Consider the following 17,575-nt stretch of genomic DNA (forward strand, 5'->3'; position numbering starts at 1 on the left):
CACTGCTGCTTTCTCACCATCAAGGGATCCTTGCTGAGCACCTGGAGGCCTCTGAGTGCCAGGCGACGCCTGTGCCTGCACTCGCTCTGCAGGTGCCTTGATATCACTGCCAGGATGCTGTCACCACATTCACTCAAGTCCAGGCAATCCAGGAGCTGAAAGGTGGCACAGGGCTCCATTAGTGCCAGCCACAGGGGAGCCGGCTGGCAGAGCCCAGAGCTGCACAGGGCCGGGCCCAGGCAGCAGCACAGGGTGCGGGCACGGGCCCAGGCAGCCGTGGCTAGCAGAGGGCAGAGAGCTGGGAGGCAGCTCAGCTCAGCAGCGCTGGCCTTCAGGCTCACCTCCACAAGGAATGCCAGGGCTGGCAGATCCCAGTGTGGCTCCTCCCTGCTGAGCAGCCCAAGCAGCCGGATTGCAATTGCAGAACGCAAGGGGAGGGACACTTGGTGCAACTCCCTGCCAGGGCAAAAAAGGCAGCAAGCCCCTGAGCAGAGGGGCAAACCTCTCCCAGGACTGGCTCACAGAGATGCAGTCTTTGCCCAGCACCCTGGTGGAGATCTGGGCGCTCTGAGAGGCAGCTCCTTCTGGGAACCCTCCTCTGCCAGCCTTTTCCAGTCTGCTGGGTCATACCTGAGTGATGAGGCCCTCTGGCCCATGACCATAGGCAGTGTGTGGGGCAGCCCAGGCACAGAGCACAAATGCTGGGGACAGCAGGGAGAAGGGGATCTCACCTGGCCAGCAGACCCACGGCATAGTGCTGGGTGTCAGCACAGAGCAGTGTGTCCCAGCCATGCTTGCGCTCCATAGTGATCACCTCTTTGTCCCACTGCAGCCGGCAGAGCAGAGCCTTCATGGCCTGCACTGCAAACCTGTGTGCACAGCAAAGTCCAAGTCACACTGGGAGCACTGGCACTGGCCACAAGGGCATGGCAAGGACAGGAGGACTGAGACCTGTTGGGGCTGCTGGAAAGGTGGTGTTCCTCCTGGCATGCTCTCCAGAAGTGATCAACTTCCTCTGGCATCTGCTCTGTGGTGATGACAATGTGGAAGAGCAGAGCCACAAAGAGGCGGGAGGCATAAAGTATCATTGCCTCGTGGCACTCAGGCTCCTGGACAATCACCCAGAGCACCAGAGTTGCCTGCAAAAGAAGCAGCCCAAGAGAGTGCTCAGTACCGAGGTGTCCATGTGGCAGGGCCCAAGAGGAGACACAAGGGAAGCAGCAGGCCTGGTGTCCCCTGAGCCTGCCCCTAGGCCAAGTTTTAGCCCAGCGCCTGAGGCAGGGAGAGGATGGAGAACTTCCAGAGAGGTGACCTGGGAGCCAGCAAAGGCCAGTTCCAGAAACTCACAGCCAGGGCAAAAACATCCTTCTGGTCCCTGTCAGAGGTGCACATGCTGTGCACAGGCCAATCTTCCATCACACAGAGCAGTGTTGCCAGAACCTTCTCCACTGTTGGTCCTGATGAGGCTATGGTTTTCCACATGGTAGCAGCAGCACTGTGGGATCAGAGCTCTGTGTCAGGGGTGTCTCAGCCACACTAGCATGCCCTGTGCAGCTCTGGGGGCTCAGGTGACAGAGGCTGGGTGCCCTGAAGGGCAAGGAGGGAGCAGGCTCAGGAAACAGCAGGGCCCAAGGGTCCTGGACCTCTCCACCTGTCTGGCAGACCGCATTGCACAGGCTGTGCAGGGTAATGGGCCCTAAAGGCTGCTGAGCCCTGAGCTCTCAAGGCAGGTGGGCTCCGTACCTGTCACACTTTGGGGCACAGTGCAGGAGGGTCACCACCACATCAGCAGGGTGTTCATCAGCCAGCCTCACAAGGTTAATGTGCAGCCTGACATCCACATTTCCATGGGATGCCAGACTCTGGTGAATGCTCCTTATAATGGCTGGCACCTGGAGGAGGCATGGGAAAGTCTTGGAGTACTGTTCAAGGGAGCAAATTTCCCAGCTTCCCCCAAGAACTTCTTCCCTTTCCACTATACTATGCTGGCCTCAAAGGCTGAGGGGACCCAGTGGCCGTGGCTTGAAGGGACACATGATCCCGGGAGGCCTCCAGCCCTGGACCCAGGCTGGTTACCTGCTGCTGAGAAGGAAAACCTCTCTCTTTGAAAAAATCCATACTGGGAGCATGATGCACAGTGGGAGTGGACTCAGTATTTGCAATGTCCTGAGTCTCTTTGTTGTCGGCGTTTGTGATGGCCAAAACCTCATTCACTGCCACGTCGGCCTTTGCCCTGTCATCATTCATGGCAGCGTCAGAATCTTCTGAGCGCTCAGCTGAATCCGGGCTGGTTTCAGTCTCTGCGATGTCCTGAGTCTCTCCACTGTCAGTGTTTGTGATGGCCACAACCTCATTCACTGCCACATCAGCATTTGCCCTGTCAGCGTTTGTTGCAGTGTCAGAGTCTTCTGAGTGCTCAGCCAAATCTGGGCTGACATCAGGCTCTGCCTGGAGCTCGGTGAGTCCGGGATCAGCCTCAGCTGTGTCCTCAGTTGCTGTAGTGCTGGTCTTCCTGTGCCGAATACGCTGGAATTCCCTGAACATCTGCAGGAGGACAAAGGACAGGGAAGAGAGACACGTTCCATGGAGTGCTCCAAGTACGGTGCTTGGCTGAGCAGTGACAGCAGCCCCAGCCCAGGTGGGGATGGCTGCAGATGCTTTCAGTATTCTGGGGAAGTGGCCACGGGTGGGCTCCTGCTCTTGTCCATGGCTGCATCTGGCAAAGAGCGAGCGCAGCCAGAGCTGAGGGGCTGCGGGAGAGGCCGGAGAACAGAGCCCAGCCCTGCAATCCCCAGGCAGGGACAGCCCCAGGATGCCCCACGGGATGGAGCACAGCCACTGCGAGGGGCAGCCCCAGAGCCTCTTCCATCCTGTCCATGAGCATGTTGACTTGGGATGGGGTGGGATGTGGCCAAGCTGACTGCAGCCATCAGACCTGTGACCCAGCTCTGCCACTCACCGTGCTGCAGTGGCTGGAAGTGCTCTGGCTCTTCAGGCTGTTGTGCTGAGACAGCTCCAGAGCCTTTCTTTTTCTTGCCTCTGAACACTTTCAGCAGGTTGAGAAATCTGCCTGCCCTGCCACAGTTTGTTCTCCAGGGAACCTTCAAGACAGTTGTCTCAGTCCTGACCTGACCTGAGTCATAGAGTCGTACAGTTGTGCCTTGAAGGCACCTGCAACAGAGCAGCCTGAGGAAAGCTGCAGGACAGCAAGTGCTGCACTTGGGTCTCAAGGGCTCCTGCCACAAGGCCAGGAGACTCCTCGTAAACGATTGTGGTCACCAAGTCCCAGGATGTTGCCTCAAGGGCACAGGCCGTGAGGATGGGAGATGCCTCGGAAAAGCTCTGAGTCACCAAATCCCACAGCCTGACCTTGGAGGCACTTGCAAAAAGAAGCCTCAGGAAGGCCACTGGCCACCAAGTCCCACAGTCTTGCCACTAGGTTACCTGTTCGATGAATGACTTGGAAAAGCTCCGGGTCAGAGACGGACGAATGTGGGGGCTTCTCACAGCACCACTCTGTCCCGTCCTGTCCTGTTGTGTGCTCCCAGCACTGTGGTGTGGCTGTGTCACCGCCAGCACCTTTGTCAGCACGTGTCACAAAGGGCCCAATTGACATCCTGTCCCATTCTGTCCCACGGTGACCATGCTGCACCGTGTCACAAAGGGCCCTTGCACACACTGTCACCTGGCCTGGGAGAAAGGGAAAGGAAGGGGGAAGGGACAAAGCCCTCTGATGATTCATAATGCTCCTGTACTGGAGCAGATGTATTGTTTTCCCTCCTGGATGTTCTTCTGTTTCAGGAAGATGTTGAATGCACATCCCATCCCAGGGTATTTGTGGACACCTGAGGATGATGAGAAAATGTATAGAAGAGAATTCTAGTCTCCTGTGGGATTCAAAGTACCCCTGCCTAACCCATCCCTGTGAGAATGCTGCTTCTTGTGCACCTTGCAGTATGGCTCAGAGACATTTCTGCAGGGACAGAGATGGAGATTCCTTTGTCACCTCAGAAAGCCTCGCTGCAAACCCCTCTCACACCACGACCTACTGAGGTGACAGTAATCCGTGAATTAGGAAAGGCGGCTGAGAGCAGCAGCAGGCGCGGGCGGAGGGCGAGAGGCGCTGGCAGAGGCGCGGGGCTCCGCAGTTGGGTGTCGGGCCGAGGGCGGCTCGGGATCGAGGCCGTGCCGAGCTGTGCGCGGCGAGTGTGTGCGGGCAGGGGCGGGCTGGCAGCGTGTGCGGGCCCCGGGCGTGCCGGGCTGTGCGGGCTCGGTGCGGGCGGGCTCGGGGCACAGGAAGGAGCTGCGGGGCCGCGCGGGGCCCGGCGGGCGGAGCGGCAGCGCCCCCTGCTGGCCGCGGCCGGCGCTGCGCCCCCGGCCCCGCCCGGCCCCGCCCGCGGCGGTTCGTGCCCGGCCGCAGCCCCGGCTCCTCTGCCCGTGCGCCCAGCGCGCAGTAATACACGGCCGCGTCCCCGCGCCGGGGCCGCCGCAGCCACAGCGCGCTCCAACGCCGATCCGCTGACACCCTCAGCTCTCCTGCGATGTCCGGCACATCCTTGAGTCCTTTAAGAGTGGTCACGAGGAATTCGGGTCCTCTGCCCGGGAGCTGACGGTACCACTGTATCCAATCGGTGCCCTGGATTTTGGGATGTGAGCAATTGATGTTGATGCCGCTGCCCTCGGTGGTCTCCAGTAACGGCTCCTGCTGTACCTCAGCTCTGGCCACAACCACTGCCAGGGAGAAAAGAATAATCACTTTCCATCAGCAGAAAATGTCATGCACTCAGAGAGGGAAGAAGGCTGACAAAGAGAGATCAGACGTTACTGGGTTATGTTCAGAGAATTAAGCACGGTAAGATTATTCCTCTAAGGGCAGGATCTTGGAGAATATATGTTGATATCATTAAGAAGATTCCAACTGTAGAAGTGGAAATTGAAATGAAGAAAATAGATTGGTGGGAATGAATTGATGGCTGGGTGGATGAATGAATGAATCAATGAATGAATCAATGAATCGCAAAAAGAAATGGAGTAGTCAAACAGAAAGGGTGGGAGGGATTTGATTAATTGAGAAGAAAAGGGATGAGGGCAGTGGGCGAAAAGGAAGAGAGGAGCAGCAGGAGTGCCAGAGACGGATCCCGAGCCCAGTGTTGAACCAGAAAGATCCAGACACAGCCCCGGCTTCGGCCCCGGCCCCTTTGGCTGCCACCCCGCACACCGAGCAGCACCGCGGCCAGCGCCGCCAGCCCCGCGCCCCGACACCGCTGCATGCCGCCGCTCCGCCCGCCGAGCATCGCTGGCCCCTCAGCCCCGGCTCTCTGCTGCGGCCCTGCCGCCTCCTCTCTGACACCTCCACTCCTCTTCTGTCCTCTCCGCTGCCGCCAGCTCCGCCCCGGGGCTGAGCCCTGCACCGGCGCTGCTCGGGCCCTCGCCGGGTCCTGGCAGGGAACGGAGGGGAGGCGAGCGTGGCGGGAGTGGGGCAGCGGTCGGGTCTCCGCAGGTCGGAGGCGGCGGGGCTGGGGTGGGTGATGGGGATCTCAAGACTGACACGCCCTCTGCTCCCATCATCTGTTCCCTCACATCCCCTCTTTGCTGTCACGCTGGGACTTTGCATTTTCCTTTAGGGCACGGCTTTGTAAGAATAGACAAGGGACATGAGAGACAGAGGGTCCCACTGGGCTCAGCACTTCCTCTGGGGGCACAGCTCGGTTGGGGTGTTGCCAGGGACTCTGTCACCAGAGCTCCCGTGAGGCAGTGCATGGCACAAGTACCTTCTCCAGAGGAAGCACGGACCTGGCACAGCATCTCCCACCTGCTCTGCACTCAAGGAGGCTGCTATTTGCAGGGCAAGGAAGAAAGTGGCTTCTTGCCAAGGCTCCAGCTCCCAACTCAGATGTGGCCTTGGTTGCTCTCATTCACCCTTGTGGTCTGTTTCATGTGTGCTCCCTCTCCCAGGTGCATTTCTGACTTTGGGACATGTCCTGCTGCAGCCCGTGCCGGCCCTGCCAGCCCTGCGGCCCCACCCCGCTGGCCAACAGCTGCAATGAGCCCTGTGTCAGGCAGTGCCAGGACTCCACCGTGGCCATTCAACCCTCGCCCGTGCTGGTGACCCTGCCTGGCCCCATCCTCAGCTCCTTCCCACAGAACACTGCCGTGGGATCCTCCACCTCTGCTGCTGTTGGCAACATCCTCAGCACTCAGGGAGTGCCCATCAGCTCTGGGGGCTGTGACCTGTCTGGCATTTACAGCTGCTGCTATGGCAGAAGTTCCCTCCGCTGGAGAAGATGGTGGGAAAGCCCCATGGAGACAGCTCAGGGAACTCAGAACATGGTGTTGGGCAAAGAATGGACATTTTTTCAACGCTGGTACCAGCACAGCTGGAAGGCTTTGGCTTTCCCTTTTCTTTGTTTGCTTTGTCTCCCCTTGGCAGCAAGAGGAGCCTGGTGGAGACCATGCGTCTCATGTCCCTGTAAGGGGCAGGTAGACAGGCGCGGGGCTGGAACTACTCCACTACCAAGAAGGACAGATTCCCTGATGTCCCAGGGCTGCCAGCACTGCTGTTGTCCACTAGCAGTGAGTTTTCTTCTGACTTTGTGACTCCTCAAATCTCTCTGCTGCATTCAGGCTTGGTGTCTCTGCAATCATTGCCTCCCTGCAGACACTCTCCAAGCTTTCAAAGTAACAGGGAGCTTCCCAAGGGGGGGTGACGTGAGCGCCCCCCCAGCCCGGGACCGGCGGGGCCCGGCGGGCGGAGCGGCAGCGCCCCCTGCTGGCCGCGGCCGGCGCTGCGCCCCCGGCCCCGCCCGGCCCCGCCCGGCCCCGCCCGCGGCGGTTCGTGCGCGGCCGCAGCCCCGGCTCCTCTGCCCGTGCGCCCAGCGCGCAGTAATACACGGCCGCGTCCCCGCGCCGGGGCCGCCACAGCCACAGCGCGCTGCTCCCCCGATCCGCAGACACCCACAGACGCCCTGGAGGGTCTCGCACGTCCTTGGACTCTTTAGCAGTGAGCGCCACGAGTTCTGGGCTTTGGCCCGGGCGGTGACGGAAGAAATGGATGAAATCGCCCATCCGGATATTGGGATGTGAGCAGTTGATCCTGATACTGGTGCCCTCGGTGGTCTCCACGAATGGCTCCTGCTGCACCTGGCCTCTGACCATAGCCGCTGCCAGGGAGAGAAAAAGAACAAACCTCAACTCACACTTTCTACCCACCCCTGCCGACCATTCCCCAGAAGAAAGCCCGCAGAAGCCGTAAGGAACACAGAGAGATGATGAAGAATACAGTTCCCAGGGGATGTCAAGATGTGCAGGAATGCAAGTGTCCACTAATCGTCTGTGAAGAGGCGAATGCATGAATGAAAGGAGTATTAGGAAAGTCACCTGAGAACGGAAGGATGTGGGAGGAAGCAAAAAAGAAAAGACATAAAAAAAGGTAAGGACAAGGCAGCAGAGACTTCGTGACTTATAAAGTAATGCTTCTTCATGTTTGGGGAAAGAATAGAAGCCGGAGCGGTCTGCGGGAGAGGGATGAGGGAGAGGGATCGAGAAGAGGGAGGGATGAACGGGAGGACAGTTGGCAGGAAGAGGTGTGAGAGGAAGCCAGGCAGGACGGCAGCGTCCAGGAAGCTGCGGGATGAGCCCAGTGCCAGGCGCGGCCCCTTGGCCGCCACCCCCGCGCACCGAGCAGCACCGCGGCCAGCGCCGCCAGCCCCGCGCCCTGACACCGCCGCATGCCGCCGCTCTGCCCGCCGAGCATCGCTGGCCCCTCAGCCCCGACTCTCTGCTGCGGCCATGCCGCCTCCTGTCCGCCGCCGCCAGCTCCGCCCCGGCCGGCCTCAGCGCCCGCCTCTCACAGCACCAGCACCATCAGCGACACAACAATTTGGGCACGACCAGCGACAAGAGACAGCCATGTCCCGTCCCCGCCCGTGTTGTTTGTGCTAAGCTCAGCTGAGCATCGAAGTAGGAGTGAATCCGCCCTTGGTAGGCCTGAAATCAGCATCAGCCGAGCGGGAGCTTTGCAGAGGCAGGGGAAGGAGGGCTCAGGACACAGCGGCTGCATTTCTGTGCCTCTTGCCTGCACACATCTCGAGCAGGCAGCTGCCGTCCCCACTCGGCTGCACTCAGGATCCTTCCGAGCCTGCGAAGCTGCTGACCTGTGCTGCTCAGGGCCACAGCAGCACTCGGTGTCCCTGGCACAGTCAGGAAATTCCCTCCCGATCAGGGACACGCACGGACACACACAGGGCTGTGCACACCGGTGTGGAGCCACACACAAATCGGTGCTTCACGTGTGTCCCTGCAAACGGGGCTGCTCCAAGAGCACACAAGGCACGAACACAGCACCAGCCCTGGGCTCTGCTCAGGACATGTGGGGCCAAAAGCAGCAGGGCTGCAGTGAGGAAGGTCCCAGGCAAGCACAGAGCAATTTTTCTTTACTTAAAGACTGCACAAGGCAGAAAGGAGTCTAAATAGTCGAAAATAATTTCCCAAGGGAAGTACTAGGGTGGATGCCGTCAAAGCTATCAGCCCATTGAACACACATATGATGTAACTTCTGGTGAGTACTGGGCTGAGCCCAGTGTCCTTTCCCCAACCTTAGCCTCGCACTGACACATCCCCTCCCTCCCCTGGGTTGTTGCACAGCCCAGGAAGCTCCCTGCACCAGGGTGTCTTGCACAGCACAGAGGTACAGGGCAGTGTCAGAGAGCTCCACTTGCTGCACCTGCAGGACACTGTATTTCCCCGTGGTGTTGAGGTGCGTGGTGAAACGGCCGCTGTGCTTGGGGCCACTCCCTGCTTGATAGGAGATCAGCTGTGGGCCTTGGCCTTTCTGTAGCTGGTACCAGAGTAATCCCCGAAAATTACTGATCTGGTATTTGCAGGTGGTGTGGAAGGGGTGTCCCTCCTTCACCGTGACTGCTCCATCTTCCTGGGTGACCGTGGTTTGCCCTGAGGTGCCTGGAAGAAAGTGAAGGTCAGCAGCTCCACAGGGAAGGACTGAGGGAAGGAAAACTAATCCGATGGATAACACTGGTGGAGAAAGCTCCCTGCCTTGTAGCACAGTCCTGAGAGATTTTGGGAATCAAATCAGAGCTCTTTTCTTTGCATCACACAAAGGAGAGCTGGGCTGTGTCTGTACTCCTACAGCTTAAAAGACCAGGGAAGAGCCTGTCCTGCCTGAACTTTGTGTGCTGGAACCAGCACCCCTCCAGCTGCCTGAGGAGCCCACCGAGGTACAGCAGAAAGGGTCATCCTGCTACCCCAACCCTGTCACTTCTGAGGGCTGCTTGATCCTCTTATTCACAATATGCTGGACATGGGAAGAGGGAGCCCTGGTTGTGTTTCCAGCCCGGAGAAACCTGGAAGCTGTGGCTGAGATGTGTCAACCTGGAGGCAGAATGGGACACCCTGTCAATGTCAGTGAAATGAGAAGTTTCAGATGCCCGGGGCAGGTTTGAGTGGATCTGGGAATTTACATAAATGTAGGAAGAATGTGCCTAGAGCTGAGATCTCCTGAGGTGACAGCAGGAGGATGAGAATAGGGAGGCAGAGGGAGATGCATTGAAGGCGAGAGAAAAGACAGAGAAGGGGTCTGAGGTTTCCCTCCACTTTCTTCCGTTTTGCTTTACAAATTTAAAAGTTTCTTGAGCAAACACTCGCAAAATCACAGAGATGCAGAATTTTCTCAGCCATTCCCAAATATTCACTGATATTTGATCACACGGTACTGATAAGGAGGTTGGTGGTTTCCTGGAGAGAAGAAGAAGAGGGATGTCTTGGGGAAGAGGCAGGACTCACCCAGGAGCTGTCCCAGGAAGACGGTGAGGATGAGATAGGCGAGGTGCATGCCGAGCCCAAGGTGCGTGTTTGCTGAGTGAGGCAGAGTCACAAAGCTCGTCCCAGCGCCGAGAGAACAGAGCTGCCGGAAAACCACTGTCGGGGGCAGCAAAGGAAGCAGCCGCGGGAGCAGGCAGGGAAATGAGCTGTCCTTGCCGTGCCTGAAATGCTCCTGCTGCGTTTGTGCCTGGTCCAGCAGCAGCGCCCGTGGCTCCCTCAGCCCTTGGCAGTGTGAGCATTCCGTGCCTCTGCGCCTCAGCCAGGGGCAGGGGCTGTTCCCGCTCAGCTCGCAGTGGAGTCCTCACGTCCGCAGCTGCAATCGCCAGCTCTGCTGCACCCCCAGGGCTGGGCACCGGGGAGCTCAGGGGCTCCTTCCCCACTGAGCTTTCTCAGCTCTGTGGGGTCACTGCAATTTCCTGTGGGAACAGCAGACCCCTCTGTTTGTGCTGCTTCTCCCCTGCCCTTCTCCATCTCCCTGGGATGAACACCTCTCTCCCTGCTCCCTCACTCCCACCCCATTTTTCGAGTCAACTCCATAGTGATCCCACCCTCGTCATTGAAGATGCTGAAAAACCCATTGTCAAAAGAAAATGGGGTCTGTAGAGCAATTCTCTGGAGGGAAACATCATGGGGAGCTCAGCCTTTCAAATGTCTTCATCCAACACTTGCAGCATTGCTAGATCTGCTTTTCAAAATGCTTGAGAGATTCCTAATGTGAAGGAAAAGGGAGCAATTGGTTTTAGGTGGAAGGTGGGTGTGACAGAGCCTTCTGATGATGTGAAATTCTCCTGTACTTGAACAGATTGATTGTTTTCCCTCACAGATGTTCTACTGTCTCAGGAACATGCTGAATGCACATCCATGTGTCTTTGGGGAAACTTAAGGATGAGGACAAAAAATGTAGGAGGAGTCAATTCCAACCTCAGGTGGGGTTGAAAGTTCCCCTCCCTTACACGTCCATGTGAGAATGCTGCTTCTTATGTCTCAAGGTTGCTGTTTCTTTGAGATTTTCTTTGGGGTTGCTGAGTGTTAAGGTAATAAGGGTTTTCTCAAGGTTGCTGTTTTCTGGGAATTTCTTCTGGGTTGCTGTTCTCAGAGGTAATAAGGTTTTTAGTCTTCTTTTTGCTTTAAGTGTTACATACCAGAGGTAGAGACGACAAGCGGAATCTGCTGGTGCACATTTCTAAGGTTGTTTATTCTTTATTATCTTAGTTCTTTTTCAGCTCTGCTAGGCACTTTTTTGACAGGGTACATTATCTCAGTTCTTTCTTAGCTCTGCAAGGTATCTCTGCAGAGCAGGATACGCGGCAGACTGGGTGGATTAGAGAGCCCCGCACCCTATGTACGATACTCTTGACCCAACTACTGTCTAAGACGTATTTTTTATTTACAAAATTTTACTAATGCCTACTACCTATACTAACATGTCAGTTCTACTCTAAGCTAATCTCTAAAACTCAACTTAGCACAAGATGGGGGACGAGAGCAAGAACAAGGAAGACAGGGGCCACTCCCCAATTCCTCTATCTTGTCTCTTTAGCTTCATATGCTAAGAATCCTAATTTTTATATTTATATTCTATAATAAACTATCTATTACTTATTTTAAATTCTTAGGATTTGTGATTCTTCCTGCATGTGAGTGTTCACTCTCATGGACAGGAATCAGAGTCAGTGTCCTCCTGGGATCTGTGTGGGTCTAAGTGACCCCATTGTACAGATCCCAGACCCCCCTGTACGGTCTCTAAACTCTCTAGGGTGGCCAGAGGGGTGTTCTAGACTCCAACACTTATGCACCTTGCAGGATGGAACAGCGACATTTCTGCAGGGACAGACATGGAGATTTCTTTGTCACCTCGAAGGCCTCGCTGCAAACCCCTCTCATACCATGACCTACGGAGGTGACAGCATCCCATGAATCAGCCCCTGTGTGCCGGTCAGTGCTGCTGTTTGTCAGCGGGCGCGGCAGGCGCTCTGCAGGAGCAGCTGTTCGCTTTGCCGAGGCGGCTGAGAGCAGCAGCAGGCGCAGGCGGAGGGCGAGAGGCGCTGGCAGAGGCGCGGGGCTCCGCAGTTGGGTGTCGGGCCGAGGGCGGCTGGGGAGCGAGGCCGTGCTGAGCTGTGCGCGGCGAGTGTGTGCGGGCAGGGCCGGGCTGGCAGCGTGTGCGGGCCCCGGGCGTGCCGGGCTGTGCGGGCTCGGTGCGGGCGGGCTCGGGGCACAGGAAGGAGCTGCGGGGCCGCGCGGGGCCCGGCGGGCGGAGCGGCAGCGCCCCCTGCTGGCCGCGGCCGGCGCTGCGCCCCCGGCCCCGCCCGGCCCCGCCCGCGGCGGTTCGTGCCCGGCCGCAGCCCCGGCTCCTCTGCCCGTGCGCCCAGCGCGCAGTAATACACGGCCGCGTCCCCGCGCCGGGGCCGCCGCAGCCACAGCGCGCTCCAACGCCGATCCGCTGACACCCTCAGCTCTCCTGCGATGTCCGGCACATCCTTGAGTCCTTTAAGAGTGGTCACGAGGAATTCGGGTTCTCTGCCCGGGAGCTGACGGTACCACTGTATCCAATCGGTGCCCTGGATTTTGGGATGTGAGCAATTGATGTTGATGCCGCTGCCCTCGGTGGTCTCCAGTGACGGCTCCTGCTGTACCTCAGCTCTGGCCACAACCACTGCCAGGGAGAAAAGAAGAATCACTTTCCATCAGCAGAAAATGTCATGCACGCAGAGAGGGAAGAAGGCTGACAAAGAGAGATCAGACGTTACTGGGATATGTTCAGAGAATTAAGCACGGTAAGATTATTCCTCTAAGGGCAGGATCTTGGAGAATATATGTTGATATCGTTAAGAAGATTCCAACTGTAGAAGTGGAAATTGAAATGAAGAAAATAGATTGGTGGGAATGAATTGATGGCTGGGTGGATGAATGAATGAATCAATGAATGAATCAATGAATCGCAAAAAGAAATGGAGTAGTCAAACAGAAAGGGTGGGAGGGATTTGATTAATTGAGTAGAAAAGGGATGAGGGCAGTGGGCGAAAAGGAAGAGAGGAGCAGCAGGAGTGCCAGAGACGGATCCCGAGCCCAGAGTTGAACCAGAAAGATCCAGACACAGCCCCGGCTTCGGCCCCGGCCCCCTTGGCTGCCACCCCGCGCACCGAGCAGCACCGCGGCCAGCGCCGCCAGCCCCGCGCCCCGACACCGCCGCATGCTGCCGCTCCGCCCGCCGAGCATCGCTGGCCCCTCAGCCCCGGCTCTCTGCTGCGGCCCTGCCGCCTCCTCTCTGACACCTCCACTCCTCTTCTGTCCTCTCCGCTGCCGCCAGCTCCGCCCCGGGGCTGAGCCCTGCACCGGCGCTGCTCGGGCCCTCGCCGGGTCCTGGCAGGGAACGGAGGGGAGGCGAGCGTGGCGGGAGTGGGGCGGCGGTCGGGTCTCCGCAGGTCGGAGGCGGCGGGGCTGGGGTGGGTGATGGGGATCTCAAGACTGACACGCCCTCTGCTCCCATCATCTGTTCCCTCACATCCCCTCTTTGCTGTCACGCTGGGACTTTGCATTTTCCTTTAGGGCACGGCTTTGTAAGAATAGACAAGGGACATGAGAGACAGAGGGTCCCACTGGGCTCAGCACTTCCTCTGGGGGCACAGCTCGGTTGGGGTGTTGCCAGGGACTCTGTCACCAGAGCTCCCGTGAGGCAGTGCATGGCACAAGTACCTTCTCCAGAGGAAGCACGGACCTGGCACAGCATCTCCCACCTGCTCTGCACTCAAGGAGGCTGCTATTTGCAGGGCAAGGAAGAAAGTGGCTCCTTGCCAAGGCTCCAGCTCCCAACTCAGATGTGGCCTTGGTTGCTCTCATTCACCCTTGTGGTCTGTTTCATGTGTGCTCCCTCTCCCAGGTGCATTTCTGACTTTGGGACATGTCCTGCTGCAGCCCGTGCCGGCCCTGCCAGCCCTGCGGCCCCACCCCGCTGGCCAACAGCTGCAATGAGCCCTGTGTCAGGCAGTGCCAGGACTCCACCGTGGCCATTCAACCCTCGCCCGTGCTGGTGACCCTGCCTGGCCCCATCCTCAGCTCCTTTCACAGAACACTACCGTGGGATCCTCCACCTCTGCTGCTGTTGGCAACATCCTCAGCACTCAGGGAGTGCCCATCAGCTCTGGGGGCTGTGACCTGTCTGGCATTTACAGCTGCTGCTATGGCAGAAGTTCCCTCCGCTGGAGAAGATGGTGGGAAAGCCCCATGGAGACAGCTCAGGGAACTCAGAACATGGTGCTGGGCAAAGAATGGACATTTTTTCAACGCTGGTACCAGCACAGCTGGAAGGCTTTGGCTTTCCCTTTTCTTTGTTTGCTTTGTCTCCCCTTGGCAGCAAGAGGAGCCTGGTGGAGACCATGCGTCTCATGTCCCTGTAAGGGGCAGGTAGACAGGCGCGGGGCTGGAACTACTCCACTACCAAGAAGGACAGATTCCCTGATGTCCCAGGGCTGCCAGCACTGCTGTTGTCCACTAGCAGTGAGTTTTCTTCTGACTTTGTGACTCCTCAAATCTCTCTGCTGCATTCAGGCTTGGTGTCTCTGCAATCATTGCCTCCCTGCAGACACTCTCCAAGCTTTCAAAGTAACAGGGAGCTTCCCAAGGGGGGGTGACGTGAGCGCCCCCCCAGCCCGGGACCGGCGGGGCCCGGCGGGCGGAGCGGCAGCGCCCCCTGCTGGCCGCGGCCGGCGCTGCGCCCCCGGCCCCGCCCGGCCCCGCCCGCGGCGGTTCGTGCCCGGCCGCAGCCCCGGCTCCTCTGCCCGTGCGCCCAGCGCGCAGTAATACACGGCCGCGTCCCCGCGCCGGGGCCGCCACAGCCACAGCGCGCTGCTCCCCCGATCCGCAGACACCCACAGACGCCCTGGAGGGTCTCGCACGTCCTTGGACGCTCTAGCAGTGACCGCCACGAGTTCGGGTCTTTGACCCGGGAGGTGACGGTAGAAATGGATGAAATCGCCCATCCGGATATTGGGATGTGAGCAGTTGATCCTGATACTGGTGCCCTCGGTGGTGTCCACGAATGGCTCCTGCTGCACCTGGCCTCTGACCATAGCTGCTGCCAGGGAGAGAAAAAGAACAAACCTCAACTCACACTTTCTACCCACCCCTGCCGACCATTCCCCAGAAGAAAGCCCACAGAAGCCGTAAGGAACACAGAGAGATGATGAAGAATACAGTTCCCAGGGGATGTCAAGATGTGCAGGAATGCAAGTGTCCACTAATCGTTTGTGGAGAGATGAATGCATGAATGACAGGAGTATTAGGCAGGTCACCGAAGAACAGAAGGATGTGGGAGGAAGCAAAAAAGAAAAGACATAAAAAAAGGTAAGGACAAGGCAGCAGAGACTTCGTGACTTATAAAGTAATGCTTCTTCAGGTTTGGGGAAAGAATAGAACCCGGAGCAGTCTGCGGGAGTACGGGATGGAGAAGAGGGAGGCATGAACGAGAGAAGGGTTAGCAGGAAAAGGTCAGAGGAGAAGCCTGGCAGGACGGCAGCGTCCAGGAAGCTGCGGGATGAGCCCAGTGCCAGGCGCGGCCCCTTGGCCGCCACCCCCACGCACCGAGCAGCACCGCGGCCAGCGCCGCCAGCCCCGCGCCCCGACACCGCCGCATGCCGCCGCTCCGCCCGCCGAGCATCGCTGGCCCCTCAGCCCCGGCTCTCTGCTGCGGCCCTGTCGCCTCCTCTCCGCCGCCGCCAGCTCCTCCCCGGCCGGCCTCAGGGCCCGCCTCTCACAGCACCAGCACCATCAGCGACACAACAATTTGAGCAACGCCAGCGACAAGAGACAGCCGTGTCCAGTGGAGCCACACACAAATCGGTGCTTCACGTGTGTCCCTGCAAACGGGGCTGCTCCAAGAGCACACAAGGCACGAACACAGCACCAGCCCTGGGCTCTGCTCAGGACATGTGGGGCCAAAAGCAGCAGGGCTGCAGTGTGGAAGGACAAGGTCCCAGGCAAGCACAGAGCAATTTTTCTTTCCTTAGAGACTGCACAAGGCAGAAAGGAGTCAAAATAGTCGAAAACAATTTCCCAAGGGAAGTACTAGGGTGGATGCTGTCAAAGCTATCAGAGCATTGTAAACACATGAGATGTAACTTCTGGTGAGTACTGGGCTGAGTCCAGCGTCCCTTCCCCAACCTCAGCCTCGCACTGACACATCCCCTCCCTCCCCTGGGTTATTGCACAGCCCAGGAAGCTCCCTGCACCAGGGTGTCTTGCACAGCACAGAGGTACAGGGCAGTGTCAGAGAGCTCCACTTGCTGCACCTGCAGGACACTGTATTTCCCCGTGGTGTTCAGGTGCGTGGTGAAACGGCCGCTGTGCTTGGGGCCAGGCCCTGCTTGATAGGAGATCAGCTGTGGGCCTTGGCCTTTCTGTAGCTGGTACCAGAGTAATCCCCGAAAATTACTGATCTGGTATTTGCAGGTGGTGTGGAAGGGGTGTCCCTGCTTCACTGTGACTGCTCCATCTTCCTGGGTGACCGTGGTTTGCCCTGAGGTGCCTGGAAGAAAGTGAAGGTCAGCAGCTCCACAGGGAAGGACTGAGGGAAGGAAAACTGAGCAGATGGAAAACGCTGATGGAGAAAGCTCCCTGCCTTGTAGCAGAGTCCTGAGTGGTTTGGGGCATGGTTATGGAGGTGTTTGCCCTGCATCACCCAAAGGATATCCTGGGCTGTGTCTCGGCTCCTGCTCCTGATGTTTAATGGACAAGAGAACATCCTGTCCTGCCTGAAATTTGTGTGCTGGAACCAGCACCCCTCCAGCTGCTTGAGGAGCCCATCGAGGTACTGCAGAAATGGTCATCCTGCTTCCTCATCCCTGTAACTTCTCAGGGCTCCTCAGTCCCTGTGGAAACACAATGCTGGGCATGGAAAGAGGGAGCCCTGGTTGTGTTGCCAGCCCGGAGGACCCTGGAAGCCGTGGCTGAGCTGTGTCAGCCTGGAGGTAGAATGGGACACCCTTTAAACGTCAGTGAAATGAGAAGTTTGAGGTGCTTGGGGCAGGTTTGGGTGGATCTGAAAATTTGCTTTGAAACAGGAGTAATATTTCACTTCAGAGACAGGTGAGATCTCCTGAGGTGACAGCAGGAGGATGAGAAGAGAGAGGCAGACGGAGATGCACTGAAGGCGAGAGAAAAGACAGAGAAGGGGTCTGAGGTTTCCGTTCTTCCTCTTCCCTTTTCCTCTTTACAAATCCAGGAGTTTCTTGAGCAAACACTCGCAAAACCACAAAGCAACGCAGATTTTTCTCAGCCTTTCCCTAATATTGACTGATATATCCCAACTTTATCCTGATAAGGCTGTTGGGGGTCTCCTGGGGGAAGCAAGGAGAAGAGTGTATTCGGGAAGAGTCAGGACTCACCCAGGAGCTGTCCCAGGAAGACGGTGAGGATGAGATAGGCGAGGTGCATGCCGAGCCCAAGGTGCGTGTTTGTTGAGTGAGGCAGAGTCACAAAGCTCGTCCCAGCGCTGAGAGAACAGAGCTGCCGGAAACCACTGTCGGGGGCAGCAAAGGAAGCAGCCGCGGGAGCAGGCAGGGAAATGAGCTGTCCTTGCCGTGCCTGAAATGCTCCTGCTGCGTTTGTGCCTGGTCCAGCAGCAGCGCCCGTGGCTCCCTCAGCCCTTGGCAGTGTGAGCATTCCGTGCCTCTGGGCCTCAGCCGGGGGCAGGGGCTGTTCCCGCTCAGCTCGCAGTGGAGTCCTCACGTCCGCAGCTGCAATC

At 58.0% G+C, this 17,575-nt stretch overlaps 2 protein-coding genes and 1 gene segment (V, D, J or C); 1 reads left to right on the forward strand and 2 right to left on the reverse strand.

Moving 5' to 3' along the window:
* The first annotated feature begins 5,976 nt into the window (after positions 1-5,976).
* On the forward strand, positions 5,977-6,473 carry LOC134554347 (feather keratin Cos1-2-like). The gene is made up of 2 exons (XM_063404898.1): positions 5,977-6,287; positions 6,431-6,473. The coding sequence occupies exons 1-2, from the start codon at positions 5,977-5,979 to the stop codon at positions 6,471-6,473; spliced, it is 354 nt and encodes a 117-aa protein (XP_063260968.1).
* Positions 6,474-11,789: 5,316 nt separating this feature from the next.
* On the reverse strand, positions 11,790-13,029 carry LOC134554348 (T cell receptor alpha variable 26-2-like). The segment is given in 3 exon segments: positions 11,790-11,929; positions 12,170-12,490; positions 12,978-13,029. Coding segments are annotated over 3 exon segments (513 nt in total).
* Positions 13,030-13,063: 34 nt separating this feature from the next.
* Positions 13,064-17,537, reverse strand: LOC134554349 (uncharacterized). Its single transcript, XM_063404899.1, has 3 exons — positions 17,217-17,537; positions 14,588-14,908; positions 13,064-13,197 (listed from the first exon to the last, which is right to left on the reverse strand). The coding sequence occupies exons 1-3, from the start codon at positions 17,491-17,493 to the stop codon at positions 13,064-13,066; spliced, it is 732 nt and encodes a 243-aa protein (XP_063260969.1). The 5' UTR covers positions 17,494-17,537.
* Positions 17,538-17,575: the final 38 nt, after the last annotated feature.

Source organism: Prinia subflava, chromosome 8 (assembly GCF_021018805.1).
Source record: "Prinia subflava isolate CZ2003 ecotype Zambia chromosome 8, Cam_Psub_1.2, whole genome shotgun sequence".
NCBI classification, from domain to species: domain Eukaryota; kingdom Metazoa; phylum Chordata; class Aves; order Passeriformes; family Cisticolidae; genus Prinia; species Prinia subflava.